This window comes from Numenius arquata, chromosome 18, assembly GCF_964106895.1.
Source record: "Numenius arquata chromosome 18, bNumArq3.hap1.1, whole genome shotgun sequence".
Taxonomy (NCBI): domain Eukaryota; kingdom Metazoa; phylum Chordata; class Aves; order Charadriiformes; family Scolopacidae; genus Numenius; species Numenius arquata.
In genome coordinates, this window is record NC_133593.1 from 4,285,527 (window position 1) to 4,307,008 (window position 21,482).

At 52.9% G+C, this 21,482-nt stretch overlaps 1 protein-coding gene across 2 annotated transcripts in view; it reads left to right on the forward strand.

Annotated features, from left to right (window-relative positions):
* ATP2A3 (ATPase sarcoplasmic/endoplasmic reticulum Ca2+ transporting 3) overlaps positions 1-19,450 on the forward strand; it is a 51,448-nt gene extending 31,998 nt beyond the window's left edge. Inside the window, exons 9-22 of one of the 2 annotated variants that reach the window (XM_074160451.1) lie at positions 2,986-3,074; positions 5,645-5,747; positions 5,981-6,112; positions 7,203-7,328; positions 8,422-8,640; positions 9,119-9,454; positions 9,547-9,767; positions 10,487-10,689; positions 10,795-10,880; positions 11,505-11,638; positions 12,075-12,192; positions 12,816-12,933; positions 14,868-14,940; positions 19,375-19,450. In XM_074160451.1, coding sequence (XP_074016552.1) covers positions 2,986-3,074; positions 5,645-5,747; positions 5,981-6,112; positions 7,203-7,328; positions 8,422-8,640; positions 9,119-9,454; positions 9,547-9,767; positions 10,487-10,689; positions 10,795-10,880; positions 11,505-11,638; positions 12,075-12,192; positions 12,816-12,933; positions 14,868-14,940; positions 19,375-19,450 — 2,034 coding nt within the window. Of the gene's footprint in view, positions 1-2,985; positions 3,075-5,644; positions 5,748-5,980; positions 6,113-7,202; positions 7,329-8,421; positions 8,641-9,118; positions 9,455-9,546; positions 9,768-10,486; positions 10,690-10,794; positions 10,881-11,504; positions 11,639-12,074; positions 12,193-12,815; positions 12,942-14,867; positions 14,941-19,374 lie in introns of both variants that reach the window. The other variant, XM_074160452.1, reaches the window with a different exon arrangement.
* The last annotated feature ends 2,032 nt before the right edge of the window (positions 19,451-21,482 follow it).

Consider the following 21,482-nt stretch of genomic DNA (forward strand, 5'->3'; position numbering starts at 1 on the left):
GCCTCACTGGGGGTGTCCCAGGGGCTGTGGCCGAGCTGCCGGCTGTGACAGTTGCCGGTGGGTGCCCATCAGCCAGGGCTGCTTCCAGCGCAGGAGGAAAACGATGCTGATCCGTGGGCTGATTGATGGGTAAATGACTGATGATTACAGCCTCTTACTATTCCAGACAGCAATCCTATCTTGTCTGCCTTTTGATGAGTAGTTCTGTCAAAGATACTACAGAAATGGGGAGACGTATCCTTCCCATCCCTCTTCCCCCTGAGCCTGCAGCCGGATGCCCTGTGCTGCTCCGGGGACGGTGCAGCCGTGAGTGCCCTTCTCTTTCTAAAAATACACATCTGTGTGACCCAGTGATGGGGACAGGCGAGATCTGCGGGGCAGGAGGAGCAGGGTGTGCTCTTCATTAGCACGTAGTAATGTTTTCCTTTCCATCTCTCTGTTGCGTGAAGCCCCCACATTGCTGACGTGGTTTTAGAAGGGATAAGGGCAGGGGAAGCAGCCCTGGGGGGGGCTGACTGGGTTCCCCTTGCTGCGTGCTGGAGCTGGTGGTGGTGCAAGAGGCCAGGCAGCCCCTCTGAGAGTATCTCTCTTCGTCAGCCTCCCGAAACCACCCAGCCGAGCTGCAGCACACAGCTTTGCCATCTCCTTCTATCGCTCCCGTTATTAATTATATTGTTTTTGTGATGGAAACCTTACCTAGCCTCTTTACGGATTAATTCACAGCTATTTCCTCCGGACTGTTCCCACTGTCTGCAAACTTCCCCCCCTTTTCAGCCTGGAAATCTGCTGAAATATCACCCCAAAAAACCTGCAGACACCTTTGTGGTCCCCCCAGCCGCCCCCTCGCTCTGCCAGGCACGCAAGCTGGAAGCAGGCAGGAAATTTGATATAACCTCTGGTTGCTGTGGGTTACGCAGCACCTTTTTAAATAGGCATGGAAAAATAAAGGGCCTGGAATGATTTTTATTTTTTTTCTTTTCCTTTTTTTAATAAGAAAGTTGCTATTGTGAAAGTAGTAATTGTTTTGTAGCCCTGAGCGTTTTGAAAACAAACAGTCCCGTATCAGGCAAAGCCACCGGTGTCTGGGGTGGATGCTGTCAGATTTTTTTAATAAATGAGAGTCTGATCGGCATTTCTGAGCGCAGGAGTCCATTTTCTGAAGAGATCGGGAGATTTTGGCTTTCTGGAAGGTCGATGGTGTTGGACGGTTCAAAAAGAGATGAAGGATGCTCACCCTTCGAAGGTCCGTTTTGGTGTTGCAGAAGCCTTGGGAAATTTCAGCCACATGTTGCCTGTTTCTGGGGTCTGTCACCTCGGGGCAATTCAGTTGCTGAAGGGGACTCGATGTGTTTTGTCTCTCTTTATCGAGGTCCTTCATGCGTTAGTGTTTGCAGCTCCTGCCAGAGGAGCTCAGTGCCTCAGTGGAGGGCTCGGGATGTCCTGAGCCTCTTCTGCCACCCTTTGGTTGGGGATTTTCTTCTAAACTCTTCAGGGATGCTGAGGAGCCTCCAGGATGGGCTCTGGGAAAGGAGCTGAGGGGCCAGTAGCCCCGCAAAAGCGGTATCTGCAAATAGCTGTGAAGCTGTGGGGAGGTTGCTTTGAGCTCGGAAGTATTTACATAGGAGACATATGCTTTGAACCTCCTGCTTTGATTTGCCCAAACCTGTAAAATACAGAGGTGAGAAAACCCAACGAGGTGTCCCGATGCTAAACCTGCTGTAAATGTGCTTCCCTAAACTTGAGCATTTTTTCTTGGCTTGGCCCTAAGCTTGCACCTGGGCTGCGTGGGGAGGTCTCACACCCAGCAGCCAACGTGGGGTGTCCTTGTATTATTAAAAATCATTCATAATAATAGTAAATTAACCTCTGTTAATTGCCAAAGGAAGCGGGGAGGGGAGAGAAGTGGATGGTACCCAGAGCTGTGGCATCTCTGGTGCTGAGTGATGCCTCCTGATTTCTCCTGGGGAATATCTCAAATGAACAGAGGAAAATAAATAGGGAAAATAAATGATTCGAGACAGGGCAGAGAGGGACAGTTGCTCCTGCACCCACATTCTGGAGCTGTCGAGCAGGCCTGTAGAGCCTGTAGAGCTGAGGGCATCACTTTCCTGCAGCCATCCTCCCTCCTGGCTGCTCCCCATGGCTGCTTGCGGCGGGGGAAACACATTCATCAAACCAATTTTTTTTTATTTATTTATTATGTTACGTTTTGGCTTCAGCACAGGTTGTAAATAATGATTAAGCAGAAACAAACGTCGCCGAACTGTCGGCCCGGCTGGGGTTGGGCACTGCTCTTGCTGCTGCTGGAGGTGCCCCAAAGGGTGGGCTGTGCGAGGGGGGATTGGGAGAGCTGGGGGACGAGGCGGATTTTTACTGTATTTTTATTTTTTGGGGGGGTTTGTTGCTCTCACTGTTGCAGCAAGAGAGAAACTGGAAGAAGTTTGAAAGGCAAAAATCACTAAAAATAGAGTTTGTGGGACTTTTACGGCTCCTCGGGGCTTTATTACTGAGCTGCCACGCTGCCGGTGCCCGGAGCCGAGCTGCGATCCCAGTAGCCCGTAAGGCGAGCTGGTGGCTGAGAGCTGGCTGGGAAAAGGCAGCAGGGGCAGCCCCTTCCTGCAGCTCCTGGCTGGTCAGATCCTGCCCCACGGAGGCTTTCCAGGGCAGCCGGGGCAGAGGCGGAAACCAGAGCCCGGCTTCTTCGCTGCTCCAAGAAAAACACAGGCACCTTCTTAGGAACTGGCTCGGCATCACTCCTCTCCGATGGAAAAAAAGAGCTGGAGGAGGTGAACATGAAAAAGGCAGGGGAAAGCTGGAAGGACTCGGGGACGGCCAGGAATGGTGGGCGACCAGGGAGGGGGCTGAGCCTCGTGCCAGTGGGGCCATCACCAGGATGGTACCGGCTGGTGGGTCTCCAGACTGAACACATGAGTTGTACCCAAAATTCACTGCCTAACGCTCTGTCTCCATCGTTCCCTCTTGCAGATGTTCATTATGGAGAAGGTGGAGGGCGCCCAGTGCAGCCTGCACGAGTTCAGCATCACCGGCTCCACCTACGCCCCCGAGGGACAGATGTGAGTGTGGGTCCTCTCTGCTTCACGGGTGACACGAGGTGACCCCGGGACAGTCAGGGAGAGGTGGGAGGACTGAGCTTGTGGCCAAGGCTGGGGGACCCCAAGTTCACCCCTGCCTGGGTTTTCCATGTCAGTTCGCAGCCACGCTGAACCCTGTCTGTGGCGATACCCACCGGGCGCTGGTTTTGGCCACGTTGGGCTTGCAAGCCTTGGGTGGATGCCCTTCGCTTTCAGTGGGAGCCAGGGCAAATCATTTCATCATCCCTTGTCACCAGCTCCTTCCCAACACGATGTGGGGGATGCACTCCCTGGCTCTGCCCGCCGCCCTCCCACTGCTCAGCAAAGGGGCTCAGCTCTCCCTTCGTTAGCAATCCTGATAAAACGAGCCTGCTTTTGAAGTGGAGAGGACAGCAAATGTGGGAATGGTGTTGAATGAGGCTTTCCTCAGTACATGCTCATTCTCCAAATTTCTGAAGGCCGTGCATTTTCGATATCGGTTGGTGACCATCACCCCTGCCCAGAGCAGGACTCGGGGCCAGCAGCTTGTGTCACCAGCGATGTGTAGAGGGACTTGAAAATGGCTACAAACCCCAGCAGGAGAGTGGTCCCTGAGCCCTATGTCTGCGGGAGGGACAGCAGAGATGGCTGCTTTGCCCGGGGCACGATCCTACTGGTGTCAGGATACGTTTTGGGGGGAAAAGTGGGCTTTGCTGCAGCTGAGGGCAGGGAGTGGAAGCCAGGGGCTTTTCCCTGCTGTGTTATTACACTCCTGGGATTTTCTGCTCTTGTGTTTGTTTATTCCCCCTCCTTCGAAAGGAGGCGATGTGGGGAAAGTCTGGGAAGGAGGAAGATGGGAAGCTCAAGTGGTGGTTGGAGAACTCTCTGCTCCCTTTCACTTTGCTGTGTGATCCCAGGCACGTTCTTCATCACGGTCCATTCTGCTCATCTATGGAGTGACTATTAATTTATCCCAGCCTCAGACTTAATTTCATGAATATTTATAGAGCCAATTTGATCCTTGGCTAGGAATCTCCATTAAAAAGTGAGCCAGGTCGTAAGCTGGCATCAATCAGTGCGTTTCAATTAAAGGAGGAGGACTGAGGGTCTGAACTCGTGTCTGCTAACCTCTGAAGCTCCATGTCCCCTCTCCAGGGACTGCCTGCGGGAACGCTCCGTGTTGGTCTGCAACAAGTCATGTTGCTTTTGAGTTTTGCTTCAGCCAGTATTGCAGTATTGCACATCGAGGCGGGGGTGAGGGCTCACTTAGGTGTCACAGAGAGAAACCCCCCCATTCCCCCGGGGCTGGTGGGACTGAAATGCTTGTTTTGCTTTAGCCTGGCCTCAGCGTGGGGGATATTACGTGCTTGACCTTGGGTTTGCTCGCATCCCTGTGCAGCCCCCAGCCAGCAGCACTTTGCCTTTCCCAGCACACGGCTCTGTGCAGGGACAGCCGACGATGGGGACGTATCCCCCCATCCCTCCGCAGCTCACTCCAGGGGATCACATGCTGCAAAAGCCATCCCTGGTATTTCCACCTTCCCGAACATCAAAACCCAATCCCGAGTGCCTGCAGGCTCCCTCCTCCGCCAGCTGCCTTCCCCCTGCCCACGAGCCGGGCCAGGCAGCATCCTCTGGGCAGGAGGCAGCTCGCCCCTGCCCGCTCTCAGCCCAGAGCAGCTTCTTGTCCCTCAGCAAACAGATTTTTCAGATTTTCTTGGCTGCTCCCTGTTTTCCGCTCCTGAGCTGTAACAAGGGCTCCAAACTGTTCTTTCCATTGGGAACCAGCAGTGGAATAAACTGATACTAATAAATGCCTGACAAATTATTTTTCCAGCAAGCAGATGACCGGCCGGGTTTATACAGCTCTAACCTGCAGTCACCTCTCCTGGAACAGGGATAATTTTTTTTATTTCCCCTGAAAATCACTGCTGCCATTTCTGCCACTGGGCGGGAAGCAGCGTCCAGCTTCCCTGCTGTGTTCGGGGCTGCTACTTTCCGGTGATGTTTGTGCTCCTTTACATAGCAAAGAGCTGCTATTTAGGAAGCAAAGGCCACAGTTTGCTGCTTGCTTGGAGCCAGCCACAGCAATGGAGTCATTAAATTTGTCTGCCACTTTTAAATGCTCCCTTGGGTGCCCTCCGGCTCTCTGGAGCGTGAAGCAGCATCACGGGGAGGAGAAGGGACTTGCTGCAGCTCTTCTGGATCCCCAGCAGCTGGAAAACCCTGGGGGAGTGGACATTAACTTGGATTTCTTTGCCCCTTTTCTCATCCATCATCTTCATAATCAGCCTTTTGACAGCTCCTGCTTTCAAGTCCAATGCTCTTCTGAGCTCCTCTGCAGCCCCCTTTATTCTGGGGCACTTCCAGAGTTTATTTGCCTCCTGTGATATTTTATTTGCAACTAGTCCTGCCCATTTGGTAAAGCACAAAATGTGAACTCAAGTGTGTTTATTGCCAAACCCGGGGCTCTTTCTCCCTTTTTTCAGAAAATTTTACAAGGGGTACATAGGAGAAGCTAAGTGTAATTTGAACTTGGTTTAAGGCTTTGGGGGGTTGTTTTCTCCCCGCAGCCTGAAGGACGAGCAGCCGGTGCAGTGCGGGCAGTACGATGGGCTGGTGGAGCTGGCCACCATCTGCGCCCTCTGCAATGACTCCTCGCTGGACTACAACGAGGTGAGGGGGACACTGGGGCATGGGGGAACACCAAAGATCCTCTTCCCTTTCCTGCGGGTCCCTTTGCAGCGGAGGTTTGTCCCTTGGGATCCCCTGGCCTGGCTTCAATCCATCCCTGGGTGGTGCTCTGGGAGCCCTGGGATGGTGCAGTGGGTGACAGCATCCTTGGTTGGAGCAGCAGGTAGAGGACGTGCTCTAAAGCTTGAGCTCCTTTATTTTTTCCTGCCCTCTAGTCCAAAAAAGTCTACGAGAAGGTGGGGGAAGCCACTGAAACAGCCCTGACGTGCCTGGTGGAGAAGATGAATGTCTTCAACACTGACACCAGCAAACTCTCCAAGGTGGAGCGAGCCAACGCTTGCAATTCGGTGAGTGGGGGACACCCTGTGAGCTCCAGTGCCAGGGGACAGGAGGCAGAGGAGGGTTTTGGGACAGCTTTATTTGAGCAATAACCACTTGCAATGATCTAAGGGACTGATCTGCCATAAGGATGTGATTTCTTGGCTGAGCTGTTTTCAGAGCAGATAGTGCACTGTCCCTGGGGGGGCTGATGCTGGGGCCATGGGTCCACACGGAGCTTCGGAACGTGTGATCCCTGAGACTCAAACTCAGCCCAGTCTCCTGAAAAATTGCCTAGGGAAAAATCCTCCTGCTTTTTGCACTGTGCCATCCCTCCTGGTTCTGTGGTTGCATTTCTTGTTGTTATGGTTTGAGAGAACCCATAACAATCTATCGTCGTTAGACAATTATTCTATCACCCGATGACCCCTCCCCACCCGGAAAGGGGAATCGGGGAACACAAAGAAACACAAAGGTTGAAATATAAATGGATTTAATAGACTAAGGCTAAATAATTAACAGTAATACTAAAGAACCAGTATTAATCCCGATACTGATATAAGATATACAGGAATTATACTCAGCCATCTATATCAGCAGGAAGCTGTGCACTCCCAGCAGGGACAGCAAATGTGGGACACTGGGAGCGCAATGGCTTCAGGAGGAAGGGAAGGGCTCAGGGCTCCGGCACCGGGGCAAGGAGTTGTCTGGACCCGCCGCCATCAGGGAGAGAACCAGCCACGCAGCAAACTTTTCTAATTTATATTGAATGTGACGTTCATGGTATGAAATAATCCTGTTGGCCAGCCTGGGTCAAATGCCCAGGCCTTGCTCCTCCTTGTCCCTGCCCCTGGCAAGGCTCGAAAACACTAAAACCTTGAATCCTGCAGAGCCTGGCTGGCTATAAAGTAAATATTTTCACAAATTCAGACACTGGAGTCTTCTAAAAGTGCAATTTTCCCCAGCATTAGAAGAAAAGTTAGTCCTGTGTCTCTCAACCCAGGACACTTGTCCCATCACTGGTGCTGTACCCGTTCAGCAGGGTGATTAGCCAAGGTGGAGAGCTCCGGCTGCTGTGTCTCCAGCATGTCCCGACTCAGCCCCACGCTGTCCCCGCAGGTGATCAAGCAGCTGATGAGGAAGGAGTGCACCCTGGAGTTCTCCCGCGACCGCAAGTCCATGTCTGTGTACTGCACGCCCACCGGCCCCGGCCACAACTCCGCTGGCAGCAAGATGTTCGTCAAGGTAGGGGAGAAGGTCCTCAGCACCCTGCAGGATCCTCCTTCCCCATGCACACCCGGCAGGATTTGGCCCTTACTGTGACAGGCAGTGATGCTTTGTCAGTTTGTCCCCTCCTGTAGCTGTCTGGGTGTGCAGGAGCTGGCAGATAGGCTGGTGTGTTCAGGGAGGAGGTGAGTCTTTGTAGTATTGATAGGAAAAAAAAAAGCAGGTAAGGTGATTTAGAGGGAGGAAAAGACACTGAGAGCGCTCGTGCTGGGGCCAGGGGAGAGCTGCCCCTGTGCAAAACTTGGGCACTTGCCTTTATTAAAGGTTTAGACCCTCCGGACACCAGTAACACCCAAAGGGTGATGTCCAGCTTTCCACTGTAACCAGAAATAAAATAACGTTTTAAAGGGCATTTTTTTCCCAAGAGAAGAGATGCGGCAGGAATTTCCCCCTGCTGACTCTGAGAAGATTTGAATATTGTTGTTCCCACTGGGAGATCTCTTCTGGGTGGGTGAACTCTGTCCTCCAGGTCAGGTCGGGACCCTCGGAGCTGCCGCATCTGTGGCCTGCCAGTCCTGGGCGAGATTTTTTAAGAGGAGCAATAGAAGGATTGCAAGTTTTACATTAAAAAGCAATGTCAGGGGTCCTTTTTAAGGTCAGAAGGGAGGGGGTGAGATGCTGTGATGCCAAAGGACATGTTTTCCTGAATCACAAAGGCATCACAAGCATCTGCTGAGCATCCTGCACGTATTTTCAGCAGAGATTTATAGCCTGAAACAGAGCCGAGAGGGGATCCATGGGGTGGGAATATCTCAGGCAGGCATGTGAGTTTTGCGGGAGTCAGACGGATCCCCCACAGAGCAGATCCTGCTGACTGGTGACCTGATGTGGGTTCATCCTTCCCGCCGTCCCCATATGCTCGGTCGGAGGCTGCCATCTAGCGCGCTGAGCTGGTGTGCCGGGATGTGCATGCTGGAATTTTGGGGACATCGCCTTCTCCTCTGCCCAAACTCGGTGCCTTCCCTCCCTCCGGCACTTCCTTCGGTGCTGGCAAGAGAGATGTTCGTCCTCCAGGTTCATCCCAGCCCCTAAGCCCTCCGCTCCTCCGCAGGGTGCCCCAGAAAGCGTGATCGAGCGCTGCACCCACGTCCGTGTGGGCACTGCCAAGGTCCCCCTGACGGCCCCAGTGCGGGAGAAGATCCTGAGCAGGATCCGGGACTGGGGCATGGGCATCGACACGCTGCGCTGCCTGGCCCTGGCCACCCACGACGCGCCCGTCCGCAGGGAGACCATGCAGCTGCACGACTCCGCCACCTTCGTCCACTACGAGGTACGGCACCAGGGGCTTTCTCCAGGAGTCTTTTTTTCCTTATTCCCAAAGTCTTCCCACCTACTTCCAGCTGTATTTTCTCTTCGGTTTCTCTGTGAGCAGCGGGCAGTGCGATGGCTCAGCTCCTCCTCTGCAAACCCTGGTGCAGAGCTGCATGTAGCGGGGCCGGTCCCCAGGCCAACAGCCCTGTCCCACTGGGCATCTGTCCCTGTGGGGTGACCACTGGGAGGGGCCTGAGGACCACCAAGAAGGATGGGGAGGAAGGGAGCAGAGTAAAAAGGTGTGAGGAGCAGCAGAGGGGACGGGAGCATCCCATTGCATTGGGGCTATAGGGTGCATCCATGGGGCTGTTGGTAGGGCACCTCCTGAAAGTTTCCTCCCAGGGGAAATGCCCATGCCCAGGGTGGTTTCACAGCAGGGAGGGAAGCAGCTGCATCCTCATGGTTAATGTGGGTCTGGGGCTGTCTTCCCCCCATAGAACAACCTGACCTTTGTGGGCTGCGTGGGGATGCTGGACCCTCCCCGCAAGGAGGTGACCTCCTCCATCGAGATGTGCCGCAAGGCTGGCATCCGTGTCATCATGATCACCGGTGACAACAAGGGCACGGCGGTGGCCATCTGCCGCAGGATCGGCATCTTCTCAGAGAGCGAGGACGTGGCCGGCAAAGCCTACACGGGCCGGGAGTTCGACGAGCTGCCCCCTGAGGCGCAGCGGCAGGCGTGCCGCGATGCCCGATGCTTCGCCCGCGTGGAGCCGGCACACAAGTCCCGCATTGTCGAGTACCTCCAGTCCTTCCACGAGATCACCGCCATGGTGAGTCCCCTGGGGATGCCCCACCACCCCCTGCTCCTTTCCTCTCCACCCAGCTCAATCCCTTGCACTTCATTTATCACAACTTCATGCAGACAGGTGACGGCGTCAACGATGCCCCGGCCCTGAAGAAAGCCGAGATTGGCATTGCCATGGGGTCGGGCACGGCTGTTGCCAAGTCAGCCGCTGAGATGGTGCTCTCCGACGACAACTTCTCCACCATCGTGTCGGCCGTCGAGGAGGGCAGGGCCATTTACAACAACATGAAGCAGTTTATCCGCTACCTCATCTCCTCCAACGTTGGGGAGGTCGTTTGGTGAGAGCCCCCCACACTGGGCACCAAGCTGGGGGGAGCAGAGGTGGGGACACATCCCCTGGGGCAGGTGACCTGCAGTCCTGTACATGGCCCCTGCCCCTGGCAGCATGCAGTGCCCCAAATTGTAACCCCGGGTACCAAACAGAGCAGCTATGCCTGGGGGCAGGGGGATTTTTCTTTTGTAGTTTTATAACCATGCTACCCCTCAGGAGCTGTTTTGTTAATTCATTGCCTATTTAAGCCCATGCCAGCGTCTAAGATGAGTGCAGATATTTGTGCACAGGCTGTTGTCACCAGGTCACACTGGTGCACTAGGTCCTGGGAGCTCTCCCTGTCCCTGCTCATCCCTCCCAGTAAATCAGTGCCATCCTCAGCAGCGTGGACAAAGCCTTGGGATCACTTGAGTGTCCTTTGCCCTTCGGTTTCAGCAGGGGTGTTTGTGCTTGGAATGGGAACCTGCATGGCCATGGGGTTGGGTTTCGACTGCAAAGGAAACTTTAATAGCAACAGGAACAAATTTTAGCTGCAAAATTCAGTCCTGGACTTCAGGTTCCTGACTCAGGGGCTGGGGGTTCACCTGCAGGACTTTGGGTGAATATTCGGTTTGGGGTATTTGGATCCAGGGTGCCTGATTGCTCTCCCCTTGCACGACACAGACATTTCTCTGGCTGCATGGAGCTCATCTAATTCAGGATCTCTGGGGGTTTTTTTCCCCACAGCATCTTCCTGACAGCCATCCTGGGCTTGCCCGAGGCCCTCATCCCTGTGCAGCTGCTGTGGGTGAACCTGGTGACGGACGGGCTGCCGGCCACCGCGCTGGGCTTCAACCCCCCCGACCTGGACATCATGGACAAGCTGCCCCGTAACCCCAAGGAGCCCCTCATCAGCGGCTGGCTCTTCTTCCGCTACCTGGCCATCGGAGGTGAGCTCCCACAGGCACCAGTGGGCAGAGGATGGGCATGGGGTGCCATGGGGAGGGGGACCCCTTTCTGGGTGCTGGGGGTAAGGGTGTCTCTCTCGGCTGCAGTGTACGTGGGCCTGGCCACGGTGGGTGCAGCGACCTGGTGGTTCTTGTATGACGCCGATGGACCGCAGGTCTCCTTCCATCAGCTGGTGAGTCGGGAGGGGAATGGGCCAACGTGTTGAGCAGATGCGTGAGGGTATGGATTCAGGCCTGGATTCAGGCGTTGGGGTCTTTCCTCTATCCTTCTTCTGTGGTTATTATGGTAGCATTCCCAGATTCCTGGTAGAGAAGACAATAGTTTAAAAAGAAAAGCAAATTCTCTCTCTCAGACTTATGTTTCCAGCCGTGCTTCTGCCAGCAACCAACTTGACCCAAACAAGCTGAAAGTAGCTTCTGTACCTAAGCCCTCATTGAAAGGGATCAATCTTTACATTACTGTAGGTCTGAGCAAGGTGGGGGGAAAGTGGGTGCCATCGCACCCTAATGTCACGTGCAATGGAAGATGTATTTTTGATGGAGACATGTGTGTGCTCAAACACCTTATTAAAAATCTCTAAGCCACAATCCAGCCATAACCCCAAAGCCCCCACCACAGCAGAAGCTGGGTCGCTTTAGACAGTTTTATCAGTTGCTCTAACTGTGGGATGTTTAACAGCACTCTTAATCAAGGTTCTTCATGTGCCCCTCAACCAGTCGACCTCTTCCTCCTCTTTCCTGCCTTTCCTACACTGCTGCTCTGCCCTGTATTTACCAGCGGTTTCCTGTGCCGACAGAGGAACTTCATGAGGTGCACCAAGGACAACCCCATCTTTGAAGGAATCGACTGTGAGATCTTTGAGTCCCGATACCCGACCACGATGGCTCTGTCCGTGCTGGTGACAATTGAAATGTGCAATGCTCTGAACAGGTAGGGTGGCTGCAGGATCGCTCTGTAGGGTCTACGCATGACCAGTTCTATGTAGGGTGTCTTTGAGCATCGTTTGGTGGGCTGAGGGCTTTGCTTTGCCTCGGCAGAGCCATTCGGAGTGCTCTTGCAGTGGACCACTAGGCTCACTGTAAATGAACTCCTCCAAGCCCATGTGCTGCTGTCGACAGTGGTGAAGGAAAGACTGGATCTGCATCCGTTAACAGTTTGGCCCTGTTAACGACCAGTCCTAATCCATGCATGGCTGGTTGCCTTGAGATGGGAGTCCAGATCCAAATCACAGCAAAGCCTGAAGCTGAACAGTCTGGAAGAGAGGGGCTATAATATACAGCCATGGAGAGGAGGGGGAACCCCCAGCTTGGGCAGGTGTGGGCAGCAGGAGATTATTGGGGCTAACACTGTCCTCTTGCTTTCACAGTGTCTCTGAGAACCAGTCGCTGCTGCGGATGCCACCATGGCTCAACATCTGGCTGCTGGGGGCTATCATCATGTCCATGGCTCTGCACTTCCTCATCCTCTACGTGAAGCCCATGCCTGTGAGTGCTTTCTGCCACCTCCATGCACAGCCTGGGGGGCTCCTCCTATGGGCAGGGACATCCCTGGAGCAGTCTTTGGGTCTGGAAGCTTCTGGGCCGGTTGTCCCCAGTGTATGCCCAGTCCCGTGACTCAAACCAACATGGGGTCCAGGAGATACCCTGCCCCAGTGAGCCTTTACTTAAGTCAGAAGTTCTCCTTATAGGCAATGCAAAGGGGTATGGATATCTCGGCTCCTTTTGGAGGCATCGCCTCCCTTTGCAGTCTAAGGTTGGTCACGCCTTGGTTGATGCCTAAGGGTGCTTAAGATGAAGCAGGTTGCAGTGCCCAGGAGGTTACATTGTCCTTTGTCCCCTGCTAAGCTCCTGCAAGCACATACAGTCCGAGCTTTCCTCATCTGCAGGAGAGATGAAGGACATGGTTTTTGACTGATCTTGGCCAAGAGCCACCTTGGGATCATGACAGACCTTGAAGAAATCGTGTTCTTTGGGCTGTCCAGATCATCCCTCCTCGTATCTGGGATGACCCTTTCTCAGCCTGTGCCATACAACAACCTGACCTTTAAAACAAACAAAACATCCTACCTCCTTCCCTACTGACATGTCCAATCCTTTCTACTTTGCAGCTCATCTTCCAGGTAACCCCCCTGAGCTGGCCGCAGTGGGTGGTTGTAATGAAAATCTCCCTGCCCGTTATCCTGCTGGACGAAGGACTCAAGTACCTTTCCCGCAACCACCTGGATGGTGAGCATGCTCTGCACCACGCTGGGTTATGTTTGCTCCATGGTGCTTTGCTTGGGGGTTTGTGGTGGCTTCACAGGTGCCTCGCTCACCTTCTCCACTCACGTGGTGTCTGCACCTGCATGTTCATCCACCTTTGCTGTGAAAAAGGGACTTTTTCTCCTACCCCCTTCCTTCTCAGGTGCCACGTCAGGCAGAGCAGTTGGTACTCACATCTGCTTGAAATGCTCCCTTAGGAGCTGGAGCACTAGATAAATCTGCCACATGTGTTTATCCAGCTCCTCTCGAACCTCTGGGAACTGGATCCCTTCTCTTATAAAGCAAAACAAATCAAACACTGGTTTCTAACAGGAATCCTTCATTTTTTCCCTTCATTTTCCACCCCTCTATGGCCGTCCTTACCTTGTATTTACTACCTCTATTTTAAGACCAAAGAGAGCTGAGTGTGTTATAAACTGTTTTTAATGGGGTTGCCCTTGGCCGGCAGCTCTCGGGATCCGTCCCGTGGCGCACGCGGAGGAGAAGCAGCTCCTGTGACACCGGGGCAGCAGTTCCCATGTGCTCCTGGGCTGCGTGCTGTAAATCACAGCATGCGTTCAGGCAGCCCTCCAAAGAGATGATATCATCTTTTCTTTCGTTTCTTGCAAAAGATGTTGCTGTGGGTGATATCTGGGTGCTGAGTTAAACCTGCAGGTTTTTCCCGGCTGTGGCCGCGGGGCCGTGGCTGCCACGGGGCTGGCTCCTCTACAGGAAAACAGGTTTGATTCCATTTTTAAGGTGTTTGCCCCGACAGCGATAGCAGGGAGGTGAAGGGCAGGAGAGACACCATCCCTGTCCCAGAAAGATGGTCAACCTGAGTGTGGGGACTGGATGTCCTTTCACAGCATCACCTTGCTCAAACCTTTTTTCTCCCCTTAAGCAACTGACGTCCTAGGAAACCCCTTCCTTTTGTCTTCACCCTTTGATAATGACCCAAGAAAACTGTGTGAAGCCACTCTTGCATTTCAGGGCCGATGGCAGGTCTGTCCAGCCCTGGCAGGGAGGGATCTGGGGCATCGTAACAGCCCTGTTTGTTTTCTCACGGAGCAGAACCATGCCAAAAGCTGGAAATACAGGATGGGAAGTTATTGCAAGCAGGAAACGATCACAAACTGGTTGCGTTCCCCGTCACTGGCTCCCAACTCACATCAGCTTTCCTTTCTGCACTGAGCTGATCCATAACCACAACGACTGCTCAGTGAAGCCTCCACTGAGAATCGGAGATGCAGGGGCTCCTGTTTTTACAGACCAGGCTCCTGTTTTTACAGACTAGCTTATTTTTTTTAAATTATTGTATCTGTCAACAGGCTGATGGGTGCTTTGCATCACCCAGGCTTGTTTTATCATACGATCACAAGCTTGTAGCAACAATTTTATGGCACGGCACTGGGCTGGGGCGTAGGAGAGCTGGTTTAATTCCTGGCTGTTGCATCCCATGCATGCCCTCGGTCTTCACTTCACCATCTGTGATCTGGGGATGAGTGTTTCTTTCTCCCACACTTTGCATTTCTCTATAAAACCTCAGTGCTGTTGGAAGAAGGGTTTTTCTTCAGCTTTGCCAGCGCGGCTCTGAGCACAGCAGGGCTTCTGGCAGGCGTATGATTCTTTCGAGTCCCATCATACCAGCTCAGAGTGTTTCCTCCTCCCATGCTGGGTCCTCTGAGCTGTCCTCATCCCCATGGTCACGGTGCTGCTGATGCTCACGGGTTGCTCTGTGTCTCATCCAGCAAGGGTTTCCCATCCAGCTATTCAATCACGGCTACAGGGCAAAATCACGCTTAAATCATCACATTTGAAAGAAATAATTGAAATCTTCCTAATTCCTCTGGGCTTTGAAAAGCAAACAAAAAAACCTCAAGAAGCCACTTTTAAATGTGGTATTGTGATTCTTTTACCAGGCATTCTCAGGACGGTAAGACACACGTGGAGCGAGGAGCACCAGTTGAAAACCAGCAGGACTCCAGAGCAAGGGTTGGCTTTCTTACGTGTCTCATCCCAGAATGCCATGTTCTCGTGCTTCCTCCAAAGTCTTGCTCATGTGTGGTGGGGACCTGCTTGGACCATGTCCGGGTGAACGTAGCTTGGAAAATCAGCCAATAACGGAGCCCAGGGACCATGTACCCAGACAGGGTCTCCTTTCCCACACTGGCCTCTGTTTTGCTTCAAAATAAGGGCTAAAAAGCCCATGAAGCAGCTGTTTGCATGGCTGGGGTGGGGCAGGCTACTGTTTGGCCTCTGCAAGGCAATGCTTGAGGATGGTCTCCAGCATGGGACCTTCTGTGGTCCAAATCTGAGGGATAGCCAAGGGTGTTCAGTTGAGGAATGCAAATGTCTAGCTGTGAGTTGTGCTGATTCAGGTTTTGCATGGAAAATTTTCTCCTTTGATCAGATTTAGATAAGTCGTGTTTCCATTACACTGGACTTTCCTTGTCCTTGAAGTGGCAGAAAGCTGAGACTCTTCAGTTTTCACCGTGGTCTCAGTGTTTTTCATTCCTCTCCCTGTCACCCCAGTCACTTCCAGCCTCCCATCTTGCGTGCTTTGCATGTATCGCTGCCTTCATCCATCTCTGGCCCCTCTGGGGTTTCTACTGTCTCCATTTTGGGAGGCAATGTGAGTGGGAGACAGCAAGCCAAAGTGCACGGCTGAGCTTGGCTGGTTTGGTGTGACCTGTAGATGTTCTGGTCAGGAACGTGGAGATGTTCTCCAAGGTCCTCCTGGGTGTCCATCACACAGATACATACTGGCTGACCACCCTCAGGGGCCTCTTGCCCTACTGTTTTTAATATCTGCTGTCTTCTATGCATTTAAGTGTATTGGTTTCTGAGCCCCATGGCATGAAGGAGGAAGGTTTCCATTTGTGCCAAGACCTTGCAGAATTCTCTTTTCTGAGTGGCTTTCAAAAGGTACAAAAACCAGACAGGACACTGAGATAACCCCAGTGCTGGTGCCCCTCCGTGCACCATCAGCCTGCTGCCACGGCCACCCCGCTCCCCTCCTGCTCCATCCCTGGGCCTCCTCATCTTCACCATCTTGGAACAAACTCATCACAGGTGTCAGCGGTCCCAGCGTGGTGGTTTCACTTATTTTCAGCCCAGGTGCTATTTCTCCCCTGTGCCGTGGTAAAAGCAGGAGCAAGTCAAGAAGCGGGTGCTTTCTGCCACTCAGCTACGAACTGCCCCGGCAGCCGCAGCGTCTCTGAAAATCAGAAGTTTTGATGCACAAGAGTTGCCTTGGCATGATTTGTGGAAGATGAGCATTTATCCAGCCATTTGTCCTTACACCCAGTGAGAACTGCCACCCCTGGGCGATTTTGCAGGAGCTGCAGGGTGGTGGCCGTGCCGCTAGGTACCTCTCCCTATCTGTCCCCTCCCCGGCAGGCAGCATGGTGCTCTGCAGCCTCCTGCCACCGCAGCTGATGTGCTGGCGAGATTGCACCCTTGAGCTTCTCCACTGCTGAGATTTGGCCTTTTATCTGTGAAGTCAGTGTCATTTTTATGCTTTAACATCCTCCCAGAGGAGAGCAGCTGGCGGAGGTGGCTGTGTGGTGACAAGTGTGTCACGCTCCCTGCCAGGGCCAGCCGGGGCTCTGCATCCCTCTGAGACAGCCTGAAATCTGCAGGGACCAAAATCTCCGCGTCCCATCACAGAAAAACCTGCGGCACGTAGCGAAAAGGAGCTGCTCGCCCTCATCTCCCCCGTGCGCCCACACCCGGGGATGAGGGCAGCCCCCAAAACCCCCTCCGGGAGCAGAGGGGCAGCTGCAGCTCCTGTTTTCCCTGCGGAGGAGGCAGGCATCCCTCTCCCCGGAGCAGCAGAGAGCTGGGAGCGAGCGCCCGCAGCCGTGGCTGCCCTTGTAGGGTAATCTCTGTGCCGAGCTACCTTGGCTGGGCGCTGGCGCCGGGGGAGGAATGTGTCCCCACGGGCCAAGTTGTTCACTCGAGCTGTGGGATGCTCTGAAGGGAGAGCAGCACCGCACCTTTCGGTGCCGGAATCTCTCCAGATGGGATTTTACAGCTCTGATCCCTTGCTTTTTATTTCATTTTTCCTCTTTCCTTTTTTTTTTCCCCTGTGTGTGCGTGTGCCACGCTTTAGAAATGGAAGAGCAGAGGGAGGCTCTCGGTGCTGCTGCCCTGGCAGTGCAAAGGGATGGCAGGAGGATTTCCCTTTTGGTTTTCTCCTGGGGTCCAGGATCTCGGCCGAAGCTCAGTGTGCCCTGGTGCAGTGGGGAAGATGTGCAATTTTCCGAGCTACGAGGGCTGCAGCTTTTCCCTTGGTGGAGGGGTGATCTCAGTTGCATCCCTCCAGCATCACCTTTTACGGGAACCTGTTAAAAGGGAAGTTAAAAGCAATAAGGAAAATACCCAGAAAAGCCTCGGCTGTTCTGGTGCGGAGCAGATCTTGTAGGAGGTGAGCTTGTGTCGTTTGGTTGCAGGTTTGCAAGAGTTGAAAGGGCTGTGACAGCCCTGAGAAACTTGGTGGTGTAAGGCAGGATGCGGATGGGATCAGGTGGATCCCAACCACCCCATGATTCCTGCAAACAGGATGCCCCCTGTTCCTGTCACTGGTGTGCAGAGAGAAGAGCCGGCGACCAGCATTTCATAGAATCATGGAATAGTTTGGTTTGGAAGAGACCTTTAAAGGCCATCTAGTCCAACCCCCCTGCCATGTGCGGGAACATCTTCAACTAGACCAGGTTGCTCAGAGCCCCGTCCAACCTGGCCTTGAATGTTTCCAGGGATGGTTCATCTGCCACCTCTCTGGGCAACCTGGGCCAGGGTTTCACCACCCTCAGCGTAAAAAAAATTTCTGCTTTATATCTGGTCTAAATTTAGGAACCTGCATCCTGTTAAAGCGAAGTGGGTGCCCGACCCTTGGCTGACCGCGGTTCTTGTGGGTACACCCAACTCGCTCTGTGCGGGGGGGGGGGTTACTTGGAGCCCTGAGAGTAACATTTTGAAGAGCATTTGATGTGGTTTAATGCTCGATGTCGGCGCTGCAGCCGTGTCCCCTATGTATCCCTGCCCACCATACGGCGCGGCCACCCCCTCGTCTGCACAACCATTTAAGGGTAGCGCCGTGGCGGGCAAAAAGTCCCACTGGGGACTGTTCAGCTGCTGAAGAGACACCTCTGCAACACAGAGGAGGTGAATTTTGATCCTTGCAATGAGATTTCATACAGTGCGGTCACCAACATCCCTGCTCCGCTCTGAAGCTGGCGGACCAGAGGTCATCCCGAGGGATGCTGCCATTGCAGCGACCAATTTTATCTCAGGACACAAGGGCCAGGCTCGCCGGCCAGCGCTGGAAGGAAATTTTGGCAGAAGTTGCGAAAAAGTATTTTTTTTCCTCTCTCTCTCCCCTGTTATTTATTAATTCCCCTGGAAGCTTGTCGGCACCAGGGTTGGCAGCGGGCGCGGAGCCTCGCTGGTAACCCCAGGCGGGACCCCTATTTATCAAGAGCACAGTAACAGTGGTCCGCTGCGAATGTGTTTGGTGATGTGTGCAGCGATGAGAAGTAGAGAAATACGGTCAAAAGATTCATGATAAGTGACTTTTCTAACTCTGCTCAGGAAGTGCTGCCTTGTGGGTGCTTTTTTTTTTAAGAAAAAAAAAAAGCTTGTTCTAGGCAGAACAAAAGCTGTTTCTGGTCTTTCCCAGCTCTGGGCTCAAGAGTAGCTGCTGCCCCGGGGGGCCTGGGAACACTGCTATTGACTCCTTGAAAACTGGGGGTCTAGTTGGTGTGAGCCAAGCTCTGGCAGGGATTTCAAGGCTGAACACCATAGCTTTCCTTCCGGCCACATGTTGTCACCTTCCATGTCTGATTCCATCCATCCGTAGGGTGGGGAGAAGTGAGAAGGGCAGCCCTGGGGCTGGGACAGTGACTTCAATGAGTAGATTGGTCCTTGCTAGTTGTCCTGGAGGTATATATGGATGTAAATATATATATATGGTGTGTGTAAGTGGCATCTGCCCATGGAGCCATATCCATCCATCTGGCTGCAGTGGGGACGGGGCTTTGGGATGTGCAGTGGGATGCAGTGAGCTTTGTCCTCTCTGAGCCGCTGCCGTTCCCTGGGTGCTACCTGATGCTCTCGTTAGGAGTGTTAACGAGGGATTCCTGGCTGCTCACCTTCCTGCTGTTCCTGCCTGCATGGCTCTGACTCATCCCTTTTCCTACCTCCTGCAGGTTGAGTGTGCTGAGCCCGTCCTCATTCAGAGACCGGCATCCTCCTCCTCACGCAGCCTGAGCTGCCGCAGCTGCAGCTCTGTGCAGACAGGTTCCCAGGTCCCTTCTGGGATCAGCCCAGGAGCAACCTCTCTCGACAACAAAAACAGGGAGCTGGTTTGCTTTTGAATCCTCACCAATACTTTTTCTTCTCTTTTCCCCCCCCCCTTCACTTCAGGAGAAGAGGACAAGAAATGAATGACACGAAGGAAACGCTTCTAACTAAAGGATCCCTAACTTGTAACTCGGACTGAAAGTCTTGCATGCGTGACCATCGCTAGAAGCCAGCAGGACATGCATGTGTCCGACTATCAGACAAATGCGGGTGAATCGTCGAAAAGAAAAATACTGATTTTTGTTTTGTTACGTAGCTTTCTTTTTCCTGTACATACGAGTGCAATTACTGGACAGCTGGCGTAGGGTTTGGGGACGGAACTGTGTGGACCCAGGTCGTCGTAACGTGGTTCCTTGGGGATTTAGTCCTGCAAAATTTGAGACCCTCTTTCCAACTTTCACCCCGGCCGGGGTGAGCTCAGGCAAGGCATCCTTCACGGGAGATCGAGGAGGGGAGTCGGGGGTTTTAGGCGATACGCTGAGCGCGGGTGGGCGGCTGCATTCCCCGGTGGGTGGGATGTGCGAGGGCAGCTCGTGGGGCCGGGAAGGGCTTGGCGGTGGGTGAGGGCATGGGAGGGAGGCGAGGGGGCCATAGGTTGGGGTCACCAGCCCTTGATGATGTCCACGGTGCCGGTGGGTGAATTGCTGCGGCTGCAGGAGCTGAAATAGCTTCTCAGTGTGGCCACTTGGTGGTGTGGATCTCGCCAACTGTGTTTATATGTCGAGGTTGGGTGCGTGTGGTGGAAGGTGAAGTTCTCCCTATTTATCACACTGTCCTGTTTGATCCCCACGTTGTGGGAAGCCCTGCACCTTCTCAGGCTCATCCGACACCAAAGCATGATGTGGTCGTGTCTGTTCTCCTCCGTCCGGCGTCTTGTTAGATCCCATCTGCACTGTTTAAGCAGTGTTCCTCCTCGCAGGGGCAAACATTTAAAGCAAAGCATGGGGATGGCCGACTTTGCATTCCCCATGTCTACCGCTCAGTCCTGGTCACGCTTTTTATCCTCAGTTGATTTTTAAGTATTTCCCTAGCAGGAGTAGAGCTTAAGTCCTTAGGAGCATGTCCATGAGTTCGTGTCCTCTGCCTTGGAGGACATTGCTGTCTTGCACAGGGCATCCTTGACACCGGAGATCCGCCTTCGAGACGGGAATGAATGTATGTTTGTACATAATAGACCTTCTCTGGGAGCAGTGTTTGTCACGGCATCCTTTTTTATAAGGCACCAACTTGATTTTATCTTCTTGGGATTGTCCTGCAGCAGCAGTGACACAGGCTGCAGCGAGAGTTTGTGGATCAGGAGTGGATTTTGGGATCCAGCAGATCGATCTTTCTCCCTTGAGCTGCGTCAGCTGAGGAGCTGATAGCGGGTGGTTTCTTCTCCAGCTCTCCCAATCCTCCCTCCCATTTTCCTCATGTTCCCCTATGATCCGTCCTGACGATACTTCGTTAGCCAGACCCTGTATCTTCCCTTTCTCTTAAATTCCAGCAACAGCACTAGAGCTAGGGTTTTGGATAGCATTTTGCTCCTTTGCTGTTGGGTTTTTTCTTTTACTTTTTTACCCCTTAAAAGCTTCCAGTGCTTTTGTGTTCCTCTTTTACCTGGGCAAGAGCTACTCTTCCTCTGTACAGTAGGTGCCAAATATCATCCTTCCTTTCTTTTCTCCATCACCAGCATTGAAGATGAGCAGAGCCCCCAGACCAATGGGAATGTACAGAATTGTTATACTACTGAGCTGATTTAATTGTACAGAAAACCTTGCATGAAATGTTGTTACTGTATTTAATATATAATGTATTCAAGAAATTTTAATATGGAGCTCTTTAAAAAGATCTTTATAGATTCTCTGTGGTTAGAAGATTGTTGCTGATTTTTTTTTTAAATATTATACTTTGTCTTGAAGAAGTTTTATTTTTTAAACGTGTTATATCTGATTGATTTAATTGGTGATCCCATTGGGCAACCAATTCCCCGGGAAGATTTTCACCGTTACGAGACTCAGAGGACCAGGGCATGACCCAGGTACCACTTAAGCCTTCAAATAAGGCTTCAGTAAGACTCACGCCACAGATGTGTGATGTGCCTTTCCCCGAATGAGTGGATTTCACCTTGGTTTAGTACAGATCATCTCCGGCTCTCTGTGTGGGAAAGAACTAGTGGGAATTTAATCCAG